At 40.9% G+C, this 18,717-nt stretch overlaps 1 protein-coding gene across 1 annotated transcript in view; it reads left to right on the forward strand.

Moving 5' to 3' along the window:
- DNAJC8 (DnaJ heat shock protein family (Hsp40) member C8) overlaps positions 1 to 18,717 on the forward strand; it is a 43,352-nt gene that overhangs the window by 6,346 nt on the left and 18,289 nt on the right. Inside the window, exons 4-6 of the mRNA XM_033955895.1 lie at positions 306 to 372; positions 7,833 to 7,927; positions 13,035 to 13,106. Of these exons, the coding sequence (XP_033811786.1) occupies positions 306 to 372; positions 7,833 to 7,927; positions 13,035 to 13,106 (234 nt within the window). The remainder of the gene's footprint in view (positions 1 to 305; positions 373 to 7,832; positions 7,928 to 13,034; positions 13,107 to 18,717) is intronic.

An 18,717-nucleotide genomic window follows, 5' to 3' on the forward strand; every position in this document is an offset into this window, starting at 1 on the left:
ATGTACTGACTCCACAGCCCTGTTATAGAGTCAAAATTGCTTGCTTTTGGTTATTAGAACAAGTGTACAGAAACATGGAATATATGGACCTGAATTTCAATCTTCATTTTCATTTTTTGGGATGAAATATTGCCTTGAATGACCATGAATCCATGTTTCTGACTACTGAAGCTTTCTATACCGCCAGTAGCTTGTTTCTATTCTACCTAAGCCAGCACAATAATTCTGTCATTTATATCTATGGTAGTGAAATACATTATGTTGTTTGTCTACATTAACATAAGGTGGTATATTATTTGTTTTAGTTATCCATATTGGTTCATCCTGACAAAAATCAAGATGATCCAGACCGAGCACAGAAAGCTTTTGAAGGTATGGTTATAACTTGATTTTTACTGGGACATCAAATCGGATACATCACTGTGCTTACAGATGGACTGTCAGATTGTAGCTATTTCTGCCCATTTCAGGAAAAAAAATTTACTTGCTAAGCAACCCTGAGCATTTCATGACTACTTCTATGATGGAAATAGCTGCAGTAAATAGCAAAAAAAAACCCCAACCCTCTACTTCCCTAGTATGGCTGTATTTTTACATTCATATGGTAGGTAGAATGAATGTATGTGTCGCTGCAGACTTTGTGGGTAAAAAGGTGGGATGTCAGCAAGTTGAAAATATAGCAGCCATGGCTGTCATGGGGAAAAAGCGCAATCAGTTCTTCTCTAATAGTGAACTTTTTGTCCAGTTTTTTCCTTTGATGTTTAGAACCACAGAAAAATGATTGAATAAACACAAATTTTGAATTTGCAATTATTGTAGTACCAGCAGTCATTGAGGTCTATATCAGGGATCTTCAAAGTCCCTCCTTGAAGGCTGCAATCCAGTCGGGTTTTCAGGATTTCCCCAATGAATATGCATGAGATCTATGTGTACGCACTGCTTTCAATGCGTATTCATTAGGGAAATCCTGAAAACACGACTGGATTGCGGCCCTCAAGGAGGGACTTTGAAGACCCCTGGTCTATATTGTAGCATGATAACCTGTTGACAAAATTTGTGTGTGCATGTGTGAAGAATATCTTCCTCTGAGATAATGCACGCTGGTTGTTTTTGGGACTGGGGTTAAAGAAAAATCTCTTGACAAAATACCTGTTAGGCTTCCACTGTGTATTTGTATAGGATTGTAAAGTGGTCTATCCCAGTGGTTCCCAACTCTGTCCTGGAGGACCACCAGCCAGTCAGGTTTTCAGGATAGCCCTAATGAATATGCATGGAGCAGATTTGCATGCCTTTCACCTCCATTATATGCAAATCTCTCGCATGCATATTTATTAGGGTTATCCCAAAAACCTGACTGGCTGGTGGTCCTCCAGGACAGGGTTGGAAACCAATGGTCTAACCCAAGTTTTCTATTGTCTGAAAAAATTAACCTTAAACACTTCTTCAGCATATCATTCCCTTTATTTAATGACCCATTTTGCGTCTCTTAAAGGACTTGAACATAGATTGTATATACTCAAATATAAGCTGTTACCAGTTTTCTACTCCAAAAAGGGGATCTACCTAGGTGCTTGGGTTTTGGGTTGGCCACTGTTGGAAACAGGATACTGGGCTTGATAGACCTTCGGTCTGTCCCAGAATAACAATTCTTATGATCTGTTAACTCAAGTATAAGCAGGGGGCTTTATATTCAAGTTTACCGTTTCTCCTCTGTAGGGTCCTGCATTTCTTTCTTTGCCCTTCCCCCCTGGTGTAAAGCATTTTTACCCTCTTCCTACCATGCATTCTCTGCCTGAACTTGATCCCCCCTCCATCCTGAAGTTCAGCTGGTAGCCATAGATGGGCCCAGGCCCCATCGATAGCAGCACACCTCTGATATAGCTAGTAGGGATCCCCAGACCCCACCAGCTAAAAACTCCCAACATCTCTCCTTTTTTGGACTCTGGAAGGGAGAGAGATGCTGCTCACACCAGTCCCACAATCTTTTGCCAACAGGAAGTTGCGTCAGAAGGAAGGGCTGTGGGGCTGGCGCAAGCAGCATATCGGTCATGCTGCAGGCAAAGATTTAAAAGTTTAAAAGGTTCACGGCAGCCGGAAGGATGGGAAGGAAAAGACCGTGAAGTGCTGGTCACTGTGGCACTTAGTCTAACTTGACTATAAGCCAAGACCCCAATTTTTGGGCCCAAGAAGCTTGACTTATAGCTGTGTATAAACAGTGTTCAAAAATGATATGCAAGTATGGTCTCTCTATTACTTACAGCAGTATATAGTGGAGAATTAGGCTTTTCCTTTGCTTGTTTGCATAAATTTATGATACTACCAGAAAGGATTGGTTTTGTCATTGTTCATCTTGCACCTGCCAAGTTCAGGAAACTAGCATTGCTGCTACCTCTTTTGTAGTCAAAAAATCACTAGAGGGGTAATGAACTCAACTACTATATTATTATTATTGAGTGACTAAAGAGGTATCTGTATTTCTCAAAAAAGTCATTACATGTAAAGAATAATAGGCATGGATTTCAACTCAATATTAATAAATTTGTTTGCATATCCAAATGGAACTCTGCTCAGAGAAATGAAGGCTGATCTCTCCGCCTCACCACCCAATCATTGCAGTGTTCAATGCAAAGTTACTCCAGGTAGCATACTTGTGAATTATTGCATTGCTAGCCACTACAGCTATGCTAGGACTTCTTTCAAATAGTTTAATGAAGCAAAAAGTATTAAAATGTCGGAACCAGTCATTTATTCAAAGCTAAGTTTTAATACTTTTTGCTTCATTAAACTATTTGAAAGAAGTCCTAGCATAGCTGTAGTGGCTAGCAATGCAATAATTCACAAGTATGCTACCTGGAGTAACTTTGCATTGAACACTGCAATGATTGGGTGGTGAGGCGCAGAGATCAGCCTTCATGTCTCTGAGCAGAGTTCCATTTGGATATGCAAACAAATTTATTAATATTGAGTTGAAATCCATGCCTATTATTCTTTACATGTAGTGACTTTTTTGAGAAATACTGATACCTGTTTTGTAGTGGCATTGTATGTGCAGGTGAAGCTTGCACTACCTATGCTTATGTGTGAGGGGAAACATATTACAATTACAAACTCTCAAAGCTTGATTACTGTAGTGGTATTTACCTGTGTCTTCCATCTAGCTGCTTGAAAGCATTACAGATTGTACAAAATTCTGCAGCATGAGTCCTGATGGGCACAGCATGATATGAACATATTACACCAATTTTAAAGAAATTACATTGGCTTCCAATCTATTATCGGGTATATTTTTAAAGATTTTGAAAATAATCCATCGAGATATATGACACTTTACCAGACTGACCAAATGCTTGAAAATATATAAACCAAGTAGAGTTTTGAGATTGGAAAATAGGATGCTGTTCGATGCAAGAATGAGATAATTTAGGTGTGTCTCCACTAGAGACAATACAGAGAAAAAAAAGAGGTATTGCCTTTGAAAACTAATTTTAATACCCCTTAGCCCTAATAAATTTCATCTTATAATATTTTATTGTTATTTTGTTTACCTTCTGTATCTTTCCCTTTTTGTTTTTACTTTACTTTATTGATTTGTATTTCACTTCCCCTTTACCCAATGTTATGAGTATGTTAAGTTAAATTTCAATCCCTTGTCATTATTTAAATTTTGTTTGTTTTTTATTGTATTGTTTCCCATCAAATGTAATTTTAAACTGTTCATCGCTTAGAAATTGGATTAAGCGATTAATCAAAAAAACTATTAAACTTGAAACATCAATAAATTATATAAAAGTCAAATATTACTGCATATCAAAAGGCTAACTATTCAATATCTCATCTATTCACTGTCAAACAATTTGTGCAAGATTTACCTAATCAAAAACTTATTGTGTGGACTTTCAGATAGCAATCAGGCACACAAGGCCGGTTGCTGAAACTCTGCATCGGTCCAATCTTTATTAATATTTTATTTTTTGTATTTATTTTTGTTTTTCTTATATTCTTAAAAGTAAAGGGAACCTCACTTAACTTATAGTGAAATGCTCCTGTACACTCTCCTCTCCCAACATGCATATTTCAGAATGAAACTTTCTTCAGGGTCGAGGAATGCTATAAAATAGAAATCGACAGAACAGAGCGCTGAGCCTTATTGTTTCACAATTGACAGCATGTGCAGCAGAACCTGCCTCCATTCACATTCCTTAGCTGACAAGAAGAAATGAAATAATGAAATGAAAACGCTTACCATATGCGGGGGCTATCACGAGAACTGTACATGGCCGCGGTTTGTATATTGCAGGTTATATACAGCTGGCCCGACGTACATAATGAAGCGTGTGACGTAATCCACGCAACTGTACGCGGCACAGCCTCAGTCAAGCGGTACAATGTAAAACAGACGGAGTAACCTATTTTAAAGAATTGACAGTCATTCGATCTCCTCGTTAAGACCTGAGGGGACTAGAGAATTTAAGTTATATATCCATCTTTGTTCTTTGACAGCTAGTGCTTTTTGAATATTCCCACCCTCCCACCCTACAGTGACGGACTCAAGTATCCTCCATCTGATGTCCGCCCATTTATGACCCATCAGCTGCCAGTGTTTGACAAGTGGGGCAGAGTCATGTTTTTCATGAGCGGGTCTGGCGCTTTGGAATGGGCTGTCCAGAGCAATATGTTTTTGTAACAATGTACTGCTATTTTGAAAATTACTTGAGGCACATTTTTTTCATCTTAGAAAATGACTACAGTTTTTGTTGAACAATGTAAACAAGGCTGATTGATGGGTTTTTACCATTTTTACTATGTAAGTTTTGTAATGTGATGTAAAATGTATTGTAAACTTTGACCTTTACTGTGTATGTTACTTGTAAGCCGCTTAGGATTTAAAGTGGATAATAATTTTTTTAAATAAATATATTTAATATCAAAAATGAAAATTATAAAGCAGATTACAGCTGGCTGTATGTCTTGGTAACAGTATAGCTGAAACTCATGTCTTCTACTTGTTGACAGTAGGATATGAGGGTGTTGCTAAGGAAGTATTTTAGGGTTTAAGTGGGATGATATGTGATCCTTCCCATTTTGGACCTGTGACAGCTAATCCAGGTACAGGCAGTCCCTAAGTTACAGACGCCCAACTTAATTACAACTCATACTTAAGAACACATTTGCAGCTTCATTTGATTTCACTGAGCTGTATTTCCAGTGGCATAGACTCCTACAGTTCTCCATCATGTATGTTAGATAGATTGTGAGCCCACCGGGACAGAGAGGGAAAAATACTTGAGTACCTGATTGTAAAACCGCTTAGATAACCTTAATAGACAGTATATAAAAACCTAATAAACTTGAAACTTCAGCAGATTTCAGGAATGATGCCTGGCCACATTAAGAACAGTGTGTGGTTGTGTATGCTGTACCTTAGAGGGAACACTGGTAGGGACAGTTGGCCCTTTTGTCAGCTTGAAGCAGAGGTAAGCAGCGAGAATCTTAAAATCTACAAGTTCTGAGTTACATTCAAATCCGACTTAAGAACAACTTTAAAAACGTAACTCATTCTAGAGAAAGACATGGGGATAAATCTTTCCCCGCATGAACTGTTTCCCCATCCCTGTGAGTTTTGTCTCTGCTCCTGCCCCATTCCTGTAAGCTCTGCCTTAACTGCCCAAGCCTTGAGTACTTATGATTTTAAAGAGGTTGAGGCCTGTGCAGATGAGGACAGAGCTTGCAGGAATGGGGCAGGGACAGGAAAAGAACTCAATGGGACGGGGAAAATGAGTTCCCGTGGGGATGGGGAAATATTTGTCCCTGTGTCATTCTCTAATTTGTTCTTAACCCAGGGACTGCCTGTATTGGTCAGATAACACCAGTGTGGTAGCATTCCCTGACAAAAATATTAGGTTACACTCTAAACCAAATTAATTCTCATGGCTTGAAAGGCTACAATAACATTATAAAGCCATCTTGTTGTACCTTGAATTTATAATGAAACAATAGTTTATAAACACAAACCTCTATATTTTATTTCCTTGCCTTGGAGCATTTCATTGGATAGCACATGCCTCATTAGAGGATATGACAAGTATCATGGGCTGCCTTAATGATTTTCTAATTTATTCAAATGATTAACAAGAACATTTATTGTAGGGTCATTTTTCAAGAGAACCCACTTGGGTGCAAATTGTGTTGATAGTTTGTACCCGTAGATTTTGTAGAATTTGCCAAAGGGAAAGTCTTTGCATATGTTTTGAAAAATTGTTCACAGAAGAGGAAGTGACGTCGGCTTCATGAATGCACACCTGATTCTTGAGCACCCATCTCTTCATCCATATTAAAGAGCTTATCTCACATTGAGCTTATTTCACCACAGAATTTACTCTGATGATCGATATACCAGCTCTGATGTCTCAGAGAGTGAAAATTGTTGGACATGGAGGCTCAGAAATATTTTCGGTGGATGGTGCCAGACAATGCCGCAACAAAAAGGCTTCATTGCCTGGAATTCCCACACCTGTGCAAGACGACACTGAACATAGTGATTCGTGGGGATGAAAATCCGCAGGACTCTTTATCGATCTAAGAAATATCAGCAAAGAAGTTCATCCATTGTTTTTGAGAGCTGCACAAAGACTTAAAAGACATGAGAGATGAGCTTACTTCTCAAATTGATACTCTACATCAAGACTTTAGATGAAGAAACAATACGAAGAGAGACTAGCCAAGGAAGCACGAAATTTTAAACCATTCTTCCGATATGTGAAAGGAAAGCAGCCGGCGAGGGAGGAGGTGGGACCTCTGGATGAGGGAGACAGGAAGAGAGTGGTGAAGGAGGAAACAGAAGTGGCTGACAGACTAAACATGTTCTTCTCGTTGGTCTTTACAAGAGAAGACATATCCAACGTTTCTGAACCAGAAAAAATCTTCAAGGGGGATCAAGAGGGAAAATTATCATACATGGAGGTAAGCCTTAAAGATGTGCTCAAGCAGATAGATAGATTAAAAACTGACAAATCTCCGGGCCCAGACGGAATCCACCCGAGAATACTGAAAGAGCTCAGAGATGAAACAGCGGAGTTACTGTGGCAGATTTGTAATCTATCCTTGAGAACAGGGGTAATCCCGGAGGACTGGAGGATAGCAAATGTTACACCTGTCTTCAAAAAAGGATCAAGAGGCGTCCCAGGGAACTACAGACCGGTGAGCTTAATCTCAGTTCCAGGGAAGATGGCCGAATCATTGCTCAAGGAAAGTATCAGTGAGCACATAGAAAAAAAATAATCTGTTACTTCTGCGTCCACTCCGGTTTGGCCCTCCTCAGCACAGGTTTCGACCCCATCCCTCCTCTTGTGTCCGAGCGGCTTTGGTACTAACTAGAGAAGGAGCTATTTTCCACCGGTGAAGGGGAGGAGTTGAGAGATTTGAGTGACACCCTTCTGCAAAGTTTGCAACTATAGGAGGACTACAGCTTCTGTACAGAATCCTATGTCTTCTAACAAGTATTACCGAGGTAAGAACCTAATCTTCCATTATGCATAGAAATGTTATTAAAATGCCTGGAGTATATGCAGATAAAATGTGTGTGTAATGCCATTTCATGCATGTTTGCAGCAAACAGAAACCATATGATTTTAATTTTTAAAAGCAAACACAATTTTTGAACTTTGTTCATTATAAATAGCTGGCATAAATGCATGCAAAAGAAAGTTTTGGTGGGGCAGTTTTCAAAAGGAAAGTAGCACATGTCTTTTGAAGATCAGGGCAACTTAGGCACATACTTGATGCACAGGTTAGGCACACTGTTTAAAAAGTTATCCTCTTTGGATTTTATGCAGCTGTGGATAAAGCATATAAGCTGCTGTTGGACTCTGAGCAGAAGAAGCGGATTTTGGATGTGATTCAGGCTGGGAGAGAATACGTAGAGCACACTGTGAGTATCTTCTGGGTTCTCCTTAAATCAGGCTAACAGTGCCATGATTGTACAGAACAGCCCTGCAAGGGCTGTTATTTTACCGTGCGTTTGATGGCAAGCATTAACTTGTTTGGAGGACTGTTTGCATGCTTTGCAACATTAGCAGCCATTTTCTCAGGATCCTTACTGGGGTAGTGGACTTGATAGAACCTTGGCCGAGCTTTTTCTTCCCTGCAGAGATTTATATGGCAGGTATGCAGTGTCTGGCACACCCTGCTGTTGGAATGAATAGACCCCCTATTAAGTTACTCAGAACTGGAAAGATTACACTAAACTAAATTACACTTTTTGGTGGAATTCAATTTGTCATATATATAAAATGGAAAAAGCAATGGCATTACAACAAGGTTATATAAAAAAATTTAATAAAATATGGGGACCATTGACAAATTATTCTATTGATCAGATATCATAACACATGTATAAAACAGTTAGAGGGGGAAGGGAGGGAAAACTATTGTAATATTAATATGATATAAAATTCTGATAAAGGGTTTCTTTAATTTACACTGTAAGAACATTTATTAATAATTTCAAGTGTTTTTTCATAATTGAATGTAATACATGTATTTCACTTGATGTAAGAATTTAAAAAGAATAAAAAATATTTAAAAAAAAAAAGTTTTTGAAGACATTGGGGGAATTTGCTATGCAGAAAGTCTGTCTATATTCTCCACACCATATATTATAACCAGCTTCCGTGATGCTAACTTTCAAACTTCTTCTTGATGCTGTTTGGTTAAGTGTTATTGATTTGTGGCTTGCATGGATCTATTAAAGTGTCCATGAAACAGTAAAACATAATCAAACTGCAGCCAGAAGATTGAGGTGAACTGTATGCTCACGTACAAGTGATGCGCTTTCATTTCTCTTCCTGCCAGAAGGTTAGAAGGCCTGATGGACTGCAGAGAAAATGCAGCTGATATTTGATACAGCTCCTGTTTGGGCTTTGTCTTCCAAGTTAGTGAAAAGAATTCCTAGTGAGAAACAAGATATTCTGTATATGAGAGCTTTTTGTTGGAAAATTGGACTAATGTTTGATGAACTGAACACTTTAGCATCTTTGATAATTGAGAAGGTTCAATGGTCTTCTAATACTGCCCCTCAGCTCGAGGCTACCCTGTGTTTCATAACTGGATAAAAAAATCCTGAACTTTAAAAACAAAATTGGTCTCCTCTCATAACAATCAAAAGGGGTTTTGAAGTGTTTTGGTAGAAATGCATTGAAGGATACTTAAATTTGTTCAGGTAAATAATCTAACAGTACAACTGAAAGCTTTCCCTTTCTCCTCCAAGCTCAGGCTAAGCACTGAATTGGCTGGCATACATTGTTCAGAGCAAAAGTCTCCTATTTTACCGACTGAACCTTGAATATCTCCTGTGATTTAAGAAAGAAGGATCTCTCTCCATGCAGTAGTCTGTGATTAGGGCACCAACTCTTAAGTGGTTCGAAGAATCATTTGTGCCCCTTGCATAATGTTCGTATTGAGAATTTGTAAAACTTTGAAGTAGACAGTGGGCCAAGGGGAGGTGTTATTGTTAAGAGCAGCTAGCGTAGCTGGTTTTAAGACATGTTTGGACAATTTCCTGGGGAAAAAGTCCATAGTCTATTATTGAGAAAGACATGGGGGAAGCCACTGCTTGCCCTGGATCGGTAGCATGGAATGTTGCTACTACTTGGGTTTTGGTCAGGGATTAGTGACCTGGATTGGCCACCGTGAGAACGGGCTACTGGGCTAGATATGGGCCTTTGGTCTGACACAGTAAGGCTATTCTTATGTTCTTAAACAGGTGTGATAGAGATACATGTATGATAAAGGAAAGTAACTTCAAGCAGAACAAAGGTTGTTTATTTTATCCAGAAGAAAGTAGTATCTTTATCTTTATTGGAAGCTTCTATACTTCTATTGGAGAGTCAATTTGGAGCAGTTTTCAGACATCTATATCTGTAATGGATTTTAAATACAGATTCAGATGGATTCCATTGTGATTGTTGTCGGCCTCCTAGCTGCTTGGCTAGGGTAACATGTTTGTATTTGCATTATTATTACCCTATTATATATGTACTAGTCATTAAGCCCGTTACATTAACGGGTGCTAGAATATGTCTATCTGTCTTTCTTTCTTTCTTTCTGTGTCTCTCCCTCCCATTGTCTGTCTTTCTTTCTGTCTGTTTCTCTTCCTGGCCCCCTTTTCCTGTCTGTGTTTCTTTATTTCTGTTTCTCTCCCTGCCTGCTGTCTTTCTGTGTGTCTGTTTTTCATTCTCGTGCGCTGCCTGCCTATCTTTCTGTCTCGCTCCATGGCCCCCTTTTGTCTCCCCCAAAGCAAACCAAGATTGTTCCCTGGCCCCCTTTCCCTTTCTCCCCCTCCCCCACTTCCCTGTGCAGCAACAGCAGCATTCCTCCTTCTGTGTAGCAGCAACAGCAGCATTCCCCCCTTCCCTGTACAGCAGCATTCACCCACACTTCCCTGTACAGCAGCAGCATTCCCTCCTTCCCTGTGCAGCAACATTCCCCCTTTCCCTGTGTAGCAGCAGCATTCCCCCTCTTCCCTGTGCACCCACCCATTGCCTGCTCCCCCTGTTCCCTTCCTTTTCCCTCCCCCGTCCAGCAGCATTCATTTCTGCTCCCCCTGTGCATATGCCCCACAGAAATTTACTTGCCTCACAGAAAAGCGCTGCACCGCGCTGTTGCTGGCCTCAGTGTCTTCTCTACAGTGCGGCCAACCCTAGCGGAAACAGGAAGTTGTGAGAGGGTGGGCTACAGTGGAGAGGAGATGGTGAGGCCAGTGGCAGCACAGCGCAGCGCTTTTCATGTAAACGCTGTGAGCATGCGAGAGGGAGGAGGAGGAGGAAAAATACATACCGGCAGGGGGGTTTGGTGGTCAGGGCGTGTGCGGCAAGCCGCCGTTCGCACCTGAAGATTTTAAAAGGGCGCTTGGCGTTGGGAAGTTTGGGCACGTGTGGCAAGCCGCCGCTCGCGCCTGAAGATTTTAAAAGGGCGCTTGGCGTTGGGAAGTTGGGGCGCATGCGGCAAGCCGTCGCTGGCGCCTGAAGATTTTTTAAAAGCGAGTATTTTTTTTTTTTAGTTGAAAGACGCGGCGTTGGCTCCTCTCATGATCCCCACCTGCGTCGGAAGTCCGACGCAGGCGGGGATCGTGAGAGTAGCCACCGCTGCGTCTTTGAAAGAACGAACGGCAGCGGCGAAGGTAGAGAGTACTGTAGGGGCATGCGGATCCTACCTGCGGGTCCGTACATCACGGTGACAGCAATAATGGAGCAGCCACCGCTGCGTCTTTCAACAGGGAGCAGGCCAGACTGGCAGTTAAAGTTGGAGCTTTGGTCTGGCCTGCTCCCTGCTCGTCTTGCCATATTGTATTTTTTGAGTTGAAAGACGCGGCGGTGGCTCCTCTCATGATCCTGTGAGAGGAGTCACCGCCGTGTCTTTCAACGAAAAAATACAATACGGCAGGGAGCAGGCCAGACTCAAAAACAGCAGGGAGCAGCAGAGAGCATGGCAGAGCGAAAAACAGAACCCTAAGCCGCGCATGCGCACTCCTACCTGTCACTACAGCTCACAGAAAAGCGGCGCACACTTAGGAACTGCGAATGCGCCGCCTAGCGTTTTATTATATTAGATGTATATTATGTATACTATGTTTACACAAGATTAACCATTCTAAGTAATAATAATAATAATAAATAACTTTATTTTTGTATACCGCCATACCCAGAAGAGTTCTAGGCGGTTCACATCAATTAAACAGAGTTACAAACGGTTCAATACCAAATTGTTCAAAGTTGCGAACAACGAAGTAGAAGTAGGGGAGAGTAGGTCGGGGGGGGGGGTAGTTCGGTAGGGGGGGAGAGGTGTTGGTAGATAAAGAAGGGGCATTAAGAGTCCTGGTCTTGGAAGAGGTGGGTTTTGAGTGATTTTCTAAAGCCGAGGTAGTTGGGGGCCTTGAGGACCATTTGGGCTAGCCATGGTTTAGCTTGGTGGCCTGGAAGGCGAAGGTTTTTATACCCTCCTAAATAGGTTAACTGTTATAACTAAGAAATCTATATTTACATGCATCCTAAATACTGTAAAGTCTCAAATATAAGATGAGATTTTGGGGCCAAAAATGGGGTTCTCATCTTATATTTGGGTCAGCGCCTACCCACTCCCCTCCCGGACTTGTTGCAGGCCTCCATTGACCTGCCGTATGACCTGGTGGGCTGGGACAGGAGGGATCTCTCTCATTTCCTGTCCCAGCTGACTCTAACAATTTTTTTTTACCTCTCCCCCGCGTACCTTTTTTGGCTTTTTGAAGCTCTGATGGTCCAATGGTGTATCGGGCAGGAGCAAGCTTTCCGTGCTCCTGCCCCATGCTGAGCCCCGCTCTGTCTGAATGGCTGCCTGAGCTCTCGCAGCCCAGCGGTGTAGCTTTTTGCGCTCCTGCCTGGCCCTGAGCCACTCTCCGAATGGCTGCCGCCAGTTCTCGCGGGAGGGGGGCTGGGTGCAGAGCCTGGCAGGGGAGGAAGTAAGGGTGGGGTGGCACAGCACAGATCCTAGCAGGGTACATGAATATTAAACCCCTCCCAACCCCATTCTTATATTCGAGTCAACCTTTTTTCCTCCTCTTTTTGGGAAAAAGGGTACCTCATCTTATACTCAGATCGACTTATATTTGAGTATATACGGTAGCTCTAGCAATGTGTACTATATTTGTCCTATTTACTCTCATCCTAGATAATTCTAGTTACATTCTTCCTCATATTAACTTGAGGAAGCGGTATCTGATGGTATCGGGCTCTTTTTTGTAATTTGATAGAAAATTATCTTCCTTTCATTTATTTTTCTGAACATTGATGTAGTGTTAAACTTTCAAGCCCACAGAGCATAGATACTTAATATAGAGAGGCAATTTTAAAAAAAAGTGTGCAGCTTCCTCCCTTATATATCGGGGATTATAAGGAGAGAATTGATATTAACCATTCTTAGCTCTAGCCATTTCAATCTTGTAACACATAGGAAATATGATGAACAGTTGTATGTTAATTTATGACGTAATTTGTTAATTTCAGATGAAAGAGAAAAGGAAGCAGCTAAAAAAAGAAGGAAAGTCAACTGATATGCCTGAAGATGATTCTGAAGTGGTGGGTTCATATAAGTTGTGTGCTGTAAAGTAGGTCCAGAACAGAAAGTCTTGCCCTCTCTGTCCTGTACAGGATTTCAAATCATTCTCTGCAGTCATTTTATAAAACAGTCACCCAGAGCCAGCCTTGGTAGAACACAGAGCTGCGCATGTTCTGAAGAGCATGATTTGTGTACCTTATACATATACCAGCATATTTCATAAAACACATCTGGCCTATATATAGTCTGACTAACCATACCATCTACAATCCTTTCCTCTCCCAAGCTTTCTTGAACCGCAAGGTATTGGCAGAATAGAAATCACTAATGTAATGTAATTCAGATACACTTTTTGTCTCAACCACCTCCATCAGAAGGCCGTTCCAAGCATTTACCACCTTTTCCATAAAAAAGCATTTTCTGAAGTTACTTCTGAGTTGATCCCCTTTCACCTTCATCCTATGTCCCCCCCTCATTCCAGAGTTTCCTTTAAATAGAAAGCGACTTGTCTCATGCGCATTTATGTCACATAGGTATAAATGTTTGGTTAAAAAAACAAGTTAAACAAATATTTTTTTTTTTTAAAAGAGCTATGCACTTAGTCCAGGGACTGTCCAGTTTTCCATCCCATCAGAAAAATAGGTTTGTCAAATAAAAAAAAAAATATTTGTTTAACTTGTTTGTTTACCGAACCTTTCAAACCACCATCATACATATTGAGATCTTCAAGTCTGTCCCTGTACGCCTTATGATGAAGACCACCAACCATTTTAGTAGTCTTCCTCTGGACCGACTCCATCTTCTTTAGTATTCATTTGTTTTTTGTTGTTCTGTAAAATGAAATAAACAATCACGAGAAGTGAATAAACCAAGAGTGAAACATATCGGACTTGAGAGAGACTTTCAGGGCTAGACACTTCTTATTAAATTTAACAATGGAGTTAGCTTTCTTAACAGTGTAGTGTTCAAATCTATACAATTTATTCCACCATCTATCATAAGTGACTTGTGAGAGATCCTTTCATGAAGTGCATATAATATTTAAAGCTCATACAAACAGTAAGTCCATCAATTCAGCCTCATTGTCAGATAATGTTGACACAATACATTTACTTTTCAAAATAATTATTTTGTAAGAAAAACACTCAGCAAAATTAAAGATCTTACAAGTCAGAGACCAAGGGCCTGTTTTACAAAGCCGTTCTAGCGGCTGCAGTGCGGTAACGGCCCCGAAGCCCACAGAGATGTAGGGCCTTAACGCGTGAAATAGCATGCGCTAACTTGCCACAAGCGCTAGCCGCTACCGCATCCTTTTGAGCAGGCGGTAGATTTCCAGCTAGCGTGCACTAATCCGGTGCGTGCGATAAAAAACACTAGCGTGGCTTTGTAAAAGGAGCCCTTAAAGGGCTTCGGGGCTGTTGCTGTGCGGCTTTATAAAACAGGCCCCAAACCTCTAACCAAAATTTTGAAACAACTGAATATTCATGAAGAAAATGTCTAATAGTACCAATACTTTGTCCATAAGTCCAACAATATTTGGTTAAAGAAAAATTAATAACATAAGATTTGAATGGAGTCCAGGAGGATCTATAATGAAGAAAATACATAGATTGAATTATGGAAGCAGATTTGGAAGATTTATACACAGAGTGCTATATAGAATCCCAATCAGAATCAGATATAGAAAATTCCCAAGATTTATGAATACCTTTCATAGTAGCAGAGATTAAAAAAAAATAATAATAATTTATTATTTATTTATTGAATTTACAAATAATGTACAAGATAAATCTTGCAAAAGAAATACAGATGGAAAAATCAAAATGAGGTATATTTAAACATAGGTAGCAAAAATAAATATCTTCCTTAGACCACAATAAGTCCATCCAAAGAAAGGAATCAAAAAAAATGGTGAAGAGAACCCTCTAAAGCAAGCATACAGGTATTGGCTTCACAGAAAATTCCAACCTTTTACATTGTTGTGTTATAAACATTAAACTCCCCCGTCAACAATTTCTTCATATCTATGAAAGCACGTAATTGTTCAGGTGAAAAAAAAACATATTTTGTCTCAAAATACTTAATAATGCACTTACAGGGGTAAGCCAAAAGAAAATTCCCACCCAGCTTTACCACTTCAACTCTCATAGCAAGAAATAATTTCCTGCGCTCTTGCGTCTGTCTGGTAACATCTGGGTAGATCCAAACTTTTTTCCCCAAGAATAATACTTGAGGGTTACGAAAATATTGCCTAAGTAAAGCAATATATCTAGTTCATTGTAAACAGAATTATATTCCAATTATATCTAATTCATTGTAAACAAAAAAACTGGAAAAGTGATTTATAGTATTAAGGCAGTAATAAGATATCGTCAGTGTAAGCTGTCAATTTGAATTCACTGTCACCAAAATAAATTCTTTGAATGTCAGTATTATGTCTGATCGCAGCTAATAGAGGTTCCAAAGCTTAATTAAAAAAGAGGTGATATGGGACACCCCTGTCTAGTACCACGGTTGAGAATAAATTGCTCACAAAGGTCACCATTAGCCATACATTTTGCTGCTGGGGAGATATAAGATTTTAGTCATTTGCATAAATTCTTTAGGAAAACCAAAATGAGTTAACGCAGCGAATAAGTAGTTCCACTCCACTCAGTCAAAGGCCTTTTCAGCATCTAAAGAGACTGCCACAACGGGCGAACCCATGGACTGAGTGGAGTGAATAATATGACAGAAAAGATGAGCATTTTCTAATCCATACATTTAGAAAACCAACCTGATCCCCATGTTTCAGAGGTTGTATAACCCTCTCCAATCTAGACCAACTCCATCCCGTTTATATCTTTTTTGAAGGTGCGGTCTCCGGAATTGTACATAATGTTCTAAATGAGGTCTTACCAAAGTCTTATATATGAACATCAATACCTCCTTTTTCCTACTGGCCATTCCTCTCCCTATGCGCCCAAGCATCCTAGTTTTCACCGTTGCCTTTCCATCTGTGTGGCTATCTTAAGATCATTATATACTATCACACCCTCACAATGGGGAGTACAGGAGACCCTTGTTCAAACCTCTTCTCTGTGGGGGCCAAGTAAGGGTAAGATGTGCCAATATGCTGACCCCATAGAGGAGGACACTGCTACTACTAAAGTCTTTTGACATCATTACTGCAGTTCCCTTCTATTCCTCAGTGAGCAATCATCTTGGGGATGGAGAGGGGAAAGAAATGGTTTCCTGCGTGGGTGATTATAGTCTGTGTGGAGCAGGTGCTGGTATTTTTGTACTCGGTGTTTAGTGTTTGGAATATTAGGGCATTGTTTTTTATATAATTGGATTCTTTTTAGGAGTTTTTCAGTGTATTTGTGTTAAGAAAATATGTAGGTGGATAACATTCTGCAATTGTACAGCACCAACCTCCTGCAAGCCCCAGAATGAACCTCTTTTCTCAAAGCCCCCTTCTCAGCCCCAGCATCAGCCTTCGCTTGTCCCTTCTCCACATTTTAAGCACAAAGTGTGTGTGGAGGAGCTGTGTTTTTACTCCCACATTTCTGTGTTCCCTCAGCTCATCAAGAAGGTTTAAAACATGAGAAACAGGAAGTGCCTATTCTCATATTTTAAACCCACTTGTAGAGTCGGGGAAGCAGCAAAGTGGTGAGAGCAAAGACTCAAATCTCTATGGCTGCAAATGGACACTGCTGGGGTAGTCGCCTATTCTAACATCATCCTGCCACAACAGCAACTGCTGGATAACACCATTGGATGCCCGTTGTCTGTTATAATCAGTAAAACCTTTTTCCTTAGAGTCAGCAGCAGATGAATCCAGAGGTTAGTGGGCTACATCCATCTACAAGCAGGTGCAGATGGAGCATATCGATTTGAAATGTGACTTATTGGATGCCCAGCCCTCTGGTCTCCTCGTATCTCCAGCAGGTGAACCAATGTATCCTTACAAGCTCCTGGTCTCAGCTGTTTAGCTTCTGTTATGACTTAGTTCAGTTGAGTTCAGGGGTATCTGGCTGTGCAGTGTCAGCTTTAGGGGATACACCTGGTCCCCCCTGGTCCCTACCTCATGTTTCCTTTAGTCCGTACAGTATTCCCGGTTCCCACTTGCATTAAAAAAAAAAAAAAAAAAAAGCAGCCAAGAGACTGCACAGATTGGTGTTGGATACACTGGAAGGGGGACAGTCCCTACTTTACCCGGGTGAAATATTTTGTTTTTTGTACATTTTTTTTTTTTTTTTTTTTTTTTTAATTCAGCGCAAGTTTATCAGTACATATAGCTTTAAATTTTCCCTTGTTGTCAGCTCCTGCAGCATTCACAAATCAGCTGTTAATGGCGGCAGAGATTTCTAAGCACTGTTCCTGTTGTGGCAGTAACGGGCAACCCTGGGGTTATATTTGGCCAGCTGCCCTGATGCTTCTACCGCAGATCCAGCGGTTGCAGGCAAGGGCCATGTGTTTTTCTGTGTGGGGGAGGAGCCATTTTGTCTCAGCAGTAATCTGTTCCCTTGGCTTTGAAATCCAGGAATCCATGCCTGTTATTTCTTTCACTTCTGCTCAGTCAGAGGGGCTGGAGCTGGGGCAGTCTTTATCTTCTGGGGCTGATACTGAACCTTTTTCCTCTGAATTTATCTTATTGCTCCACAGGGCTTATTTGCTCAAGGGAACTGGGTCTATAAGTTCTCTTTCTGGGGGTCCTTTGACGTCCTCTCAGATGGATTCCCCCTGCTTTTCAGTTGCACCACAAGGACCTCGGCTCTAAACGTAGGAAGCTTCTCTTAGTCTCGGACGAGGGATGCAGGCTCATGCACCCCTCCCCTTCCTTCTGGTAGCATGCTGTATCCTCACCGGAATTTCTGTGGGGTCATGGAGGGAAATGAAGTGGGACTCAGAAGCGGGTGATCCCACGGCTGTTAGGCATTTTCATAGGGAGGAACTTCCTTTGTTTATTAACAAGGCATTGCAGGCCCTTAACATTTCTACCCCTGAGGCTCAGTCCTCTGCCTTTGCTATTCCAAAGATGGTCAGCACATGGAAACCCCACAGAATGTTCCCAGTGAATGAGACAATGCAGGAATTGATTTTGGTGCTGTGGACTACTCCTGACACAGATTTATGGGTGCCCAAGGCGATGGCCCAACTATCCGGTGGTGCAGGAAGAATATGATAAATAAAAACTTCTCGAGTGGATTCTTTGGTTGCCGCAGTGACCAAAAAAAGACTACTTTTTCCAGTGAAAGGGAGCATAGCACTCAAGGATGATCAAAATAGGAAGCGGAAATCTTCTTTAAAGATGTCATTTGAGGTTTCAGCCATTTCATTATAAGCTTTGGTATGTAACTCCTATGTGACATGGACCTGTCTCAGCTGGGTACAGTGTTTTTCAGTCAGCTCCCAGTAAAATTCCAGGACATTGAGACAGGGCTCACATATTTAGCGGATTCCTTATATGATCTTTTGAGAGCTTCGGTGAAGCAGATGGCAGTAACTGGGCTCCAACATTGGATGGTAGATGCCACTTCTAAGTAGCGTCTGGTAAAGCTCCCTTTTAAGCTTTTTGTTTGGTGAGGACTTGGAAAAATTGGTTAAAACTTTTGGAGATCCTAAGTCCCAGTGCTTGCCAGAGGACAA

Source organism: Geotrypetes seraphini, chromosome 8 (assembly GCF_902459505.1).
Source record: "Geotrypetes seraphini chromosome 8, aGeoSer1.1, whole genome shotgun sequence".
NCBI classification, from domain to species: domain Eukaryota; kingdom Metazoa; phylum Chordata; class Amphibia; order Gymnophiona; family Dermophiidae; genus Geotrypetes; species Geotrypetes seraphini.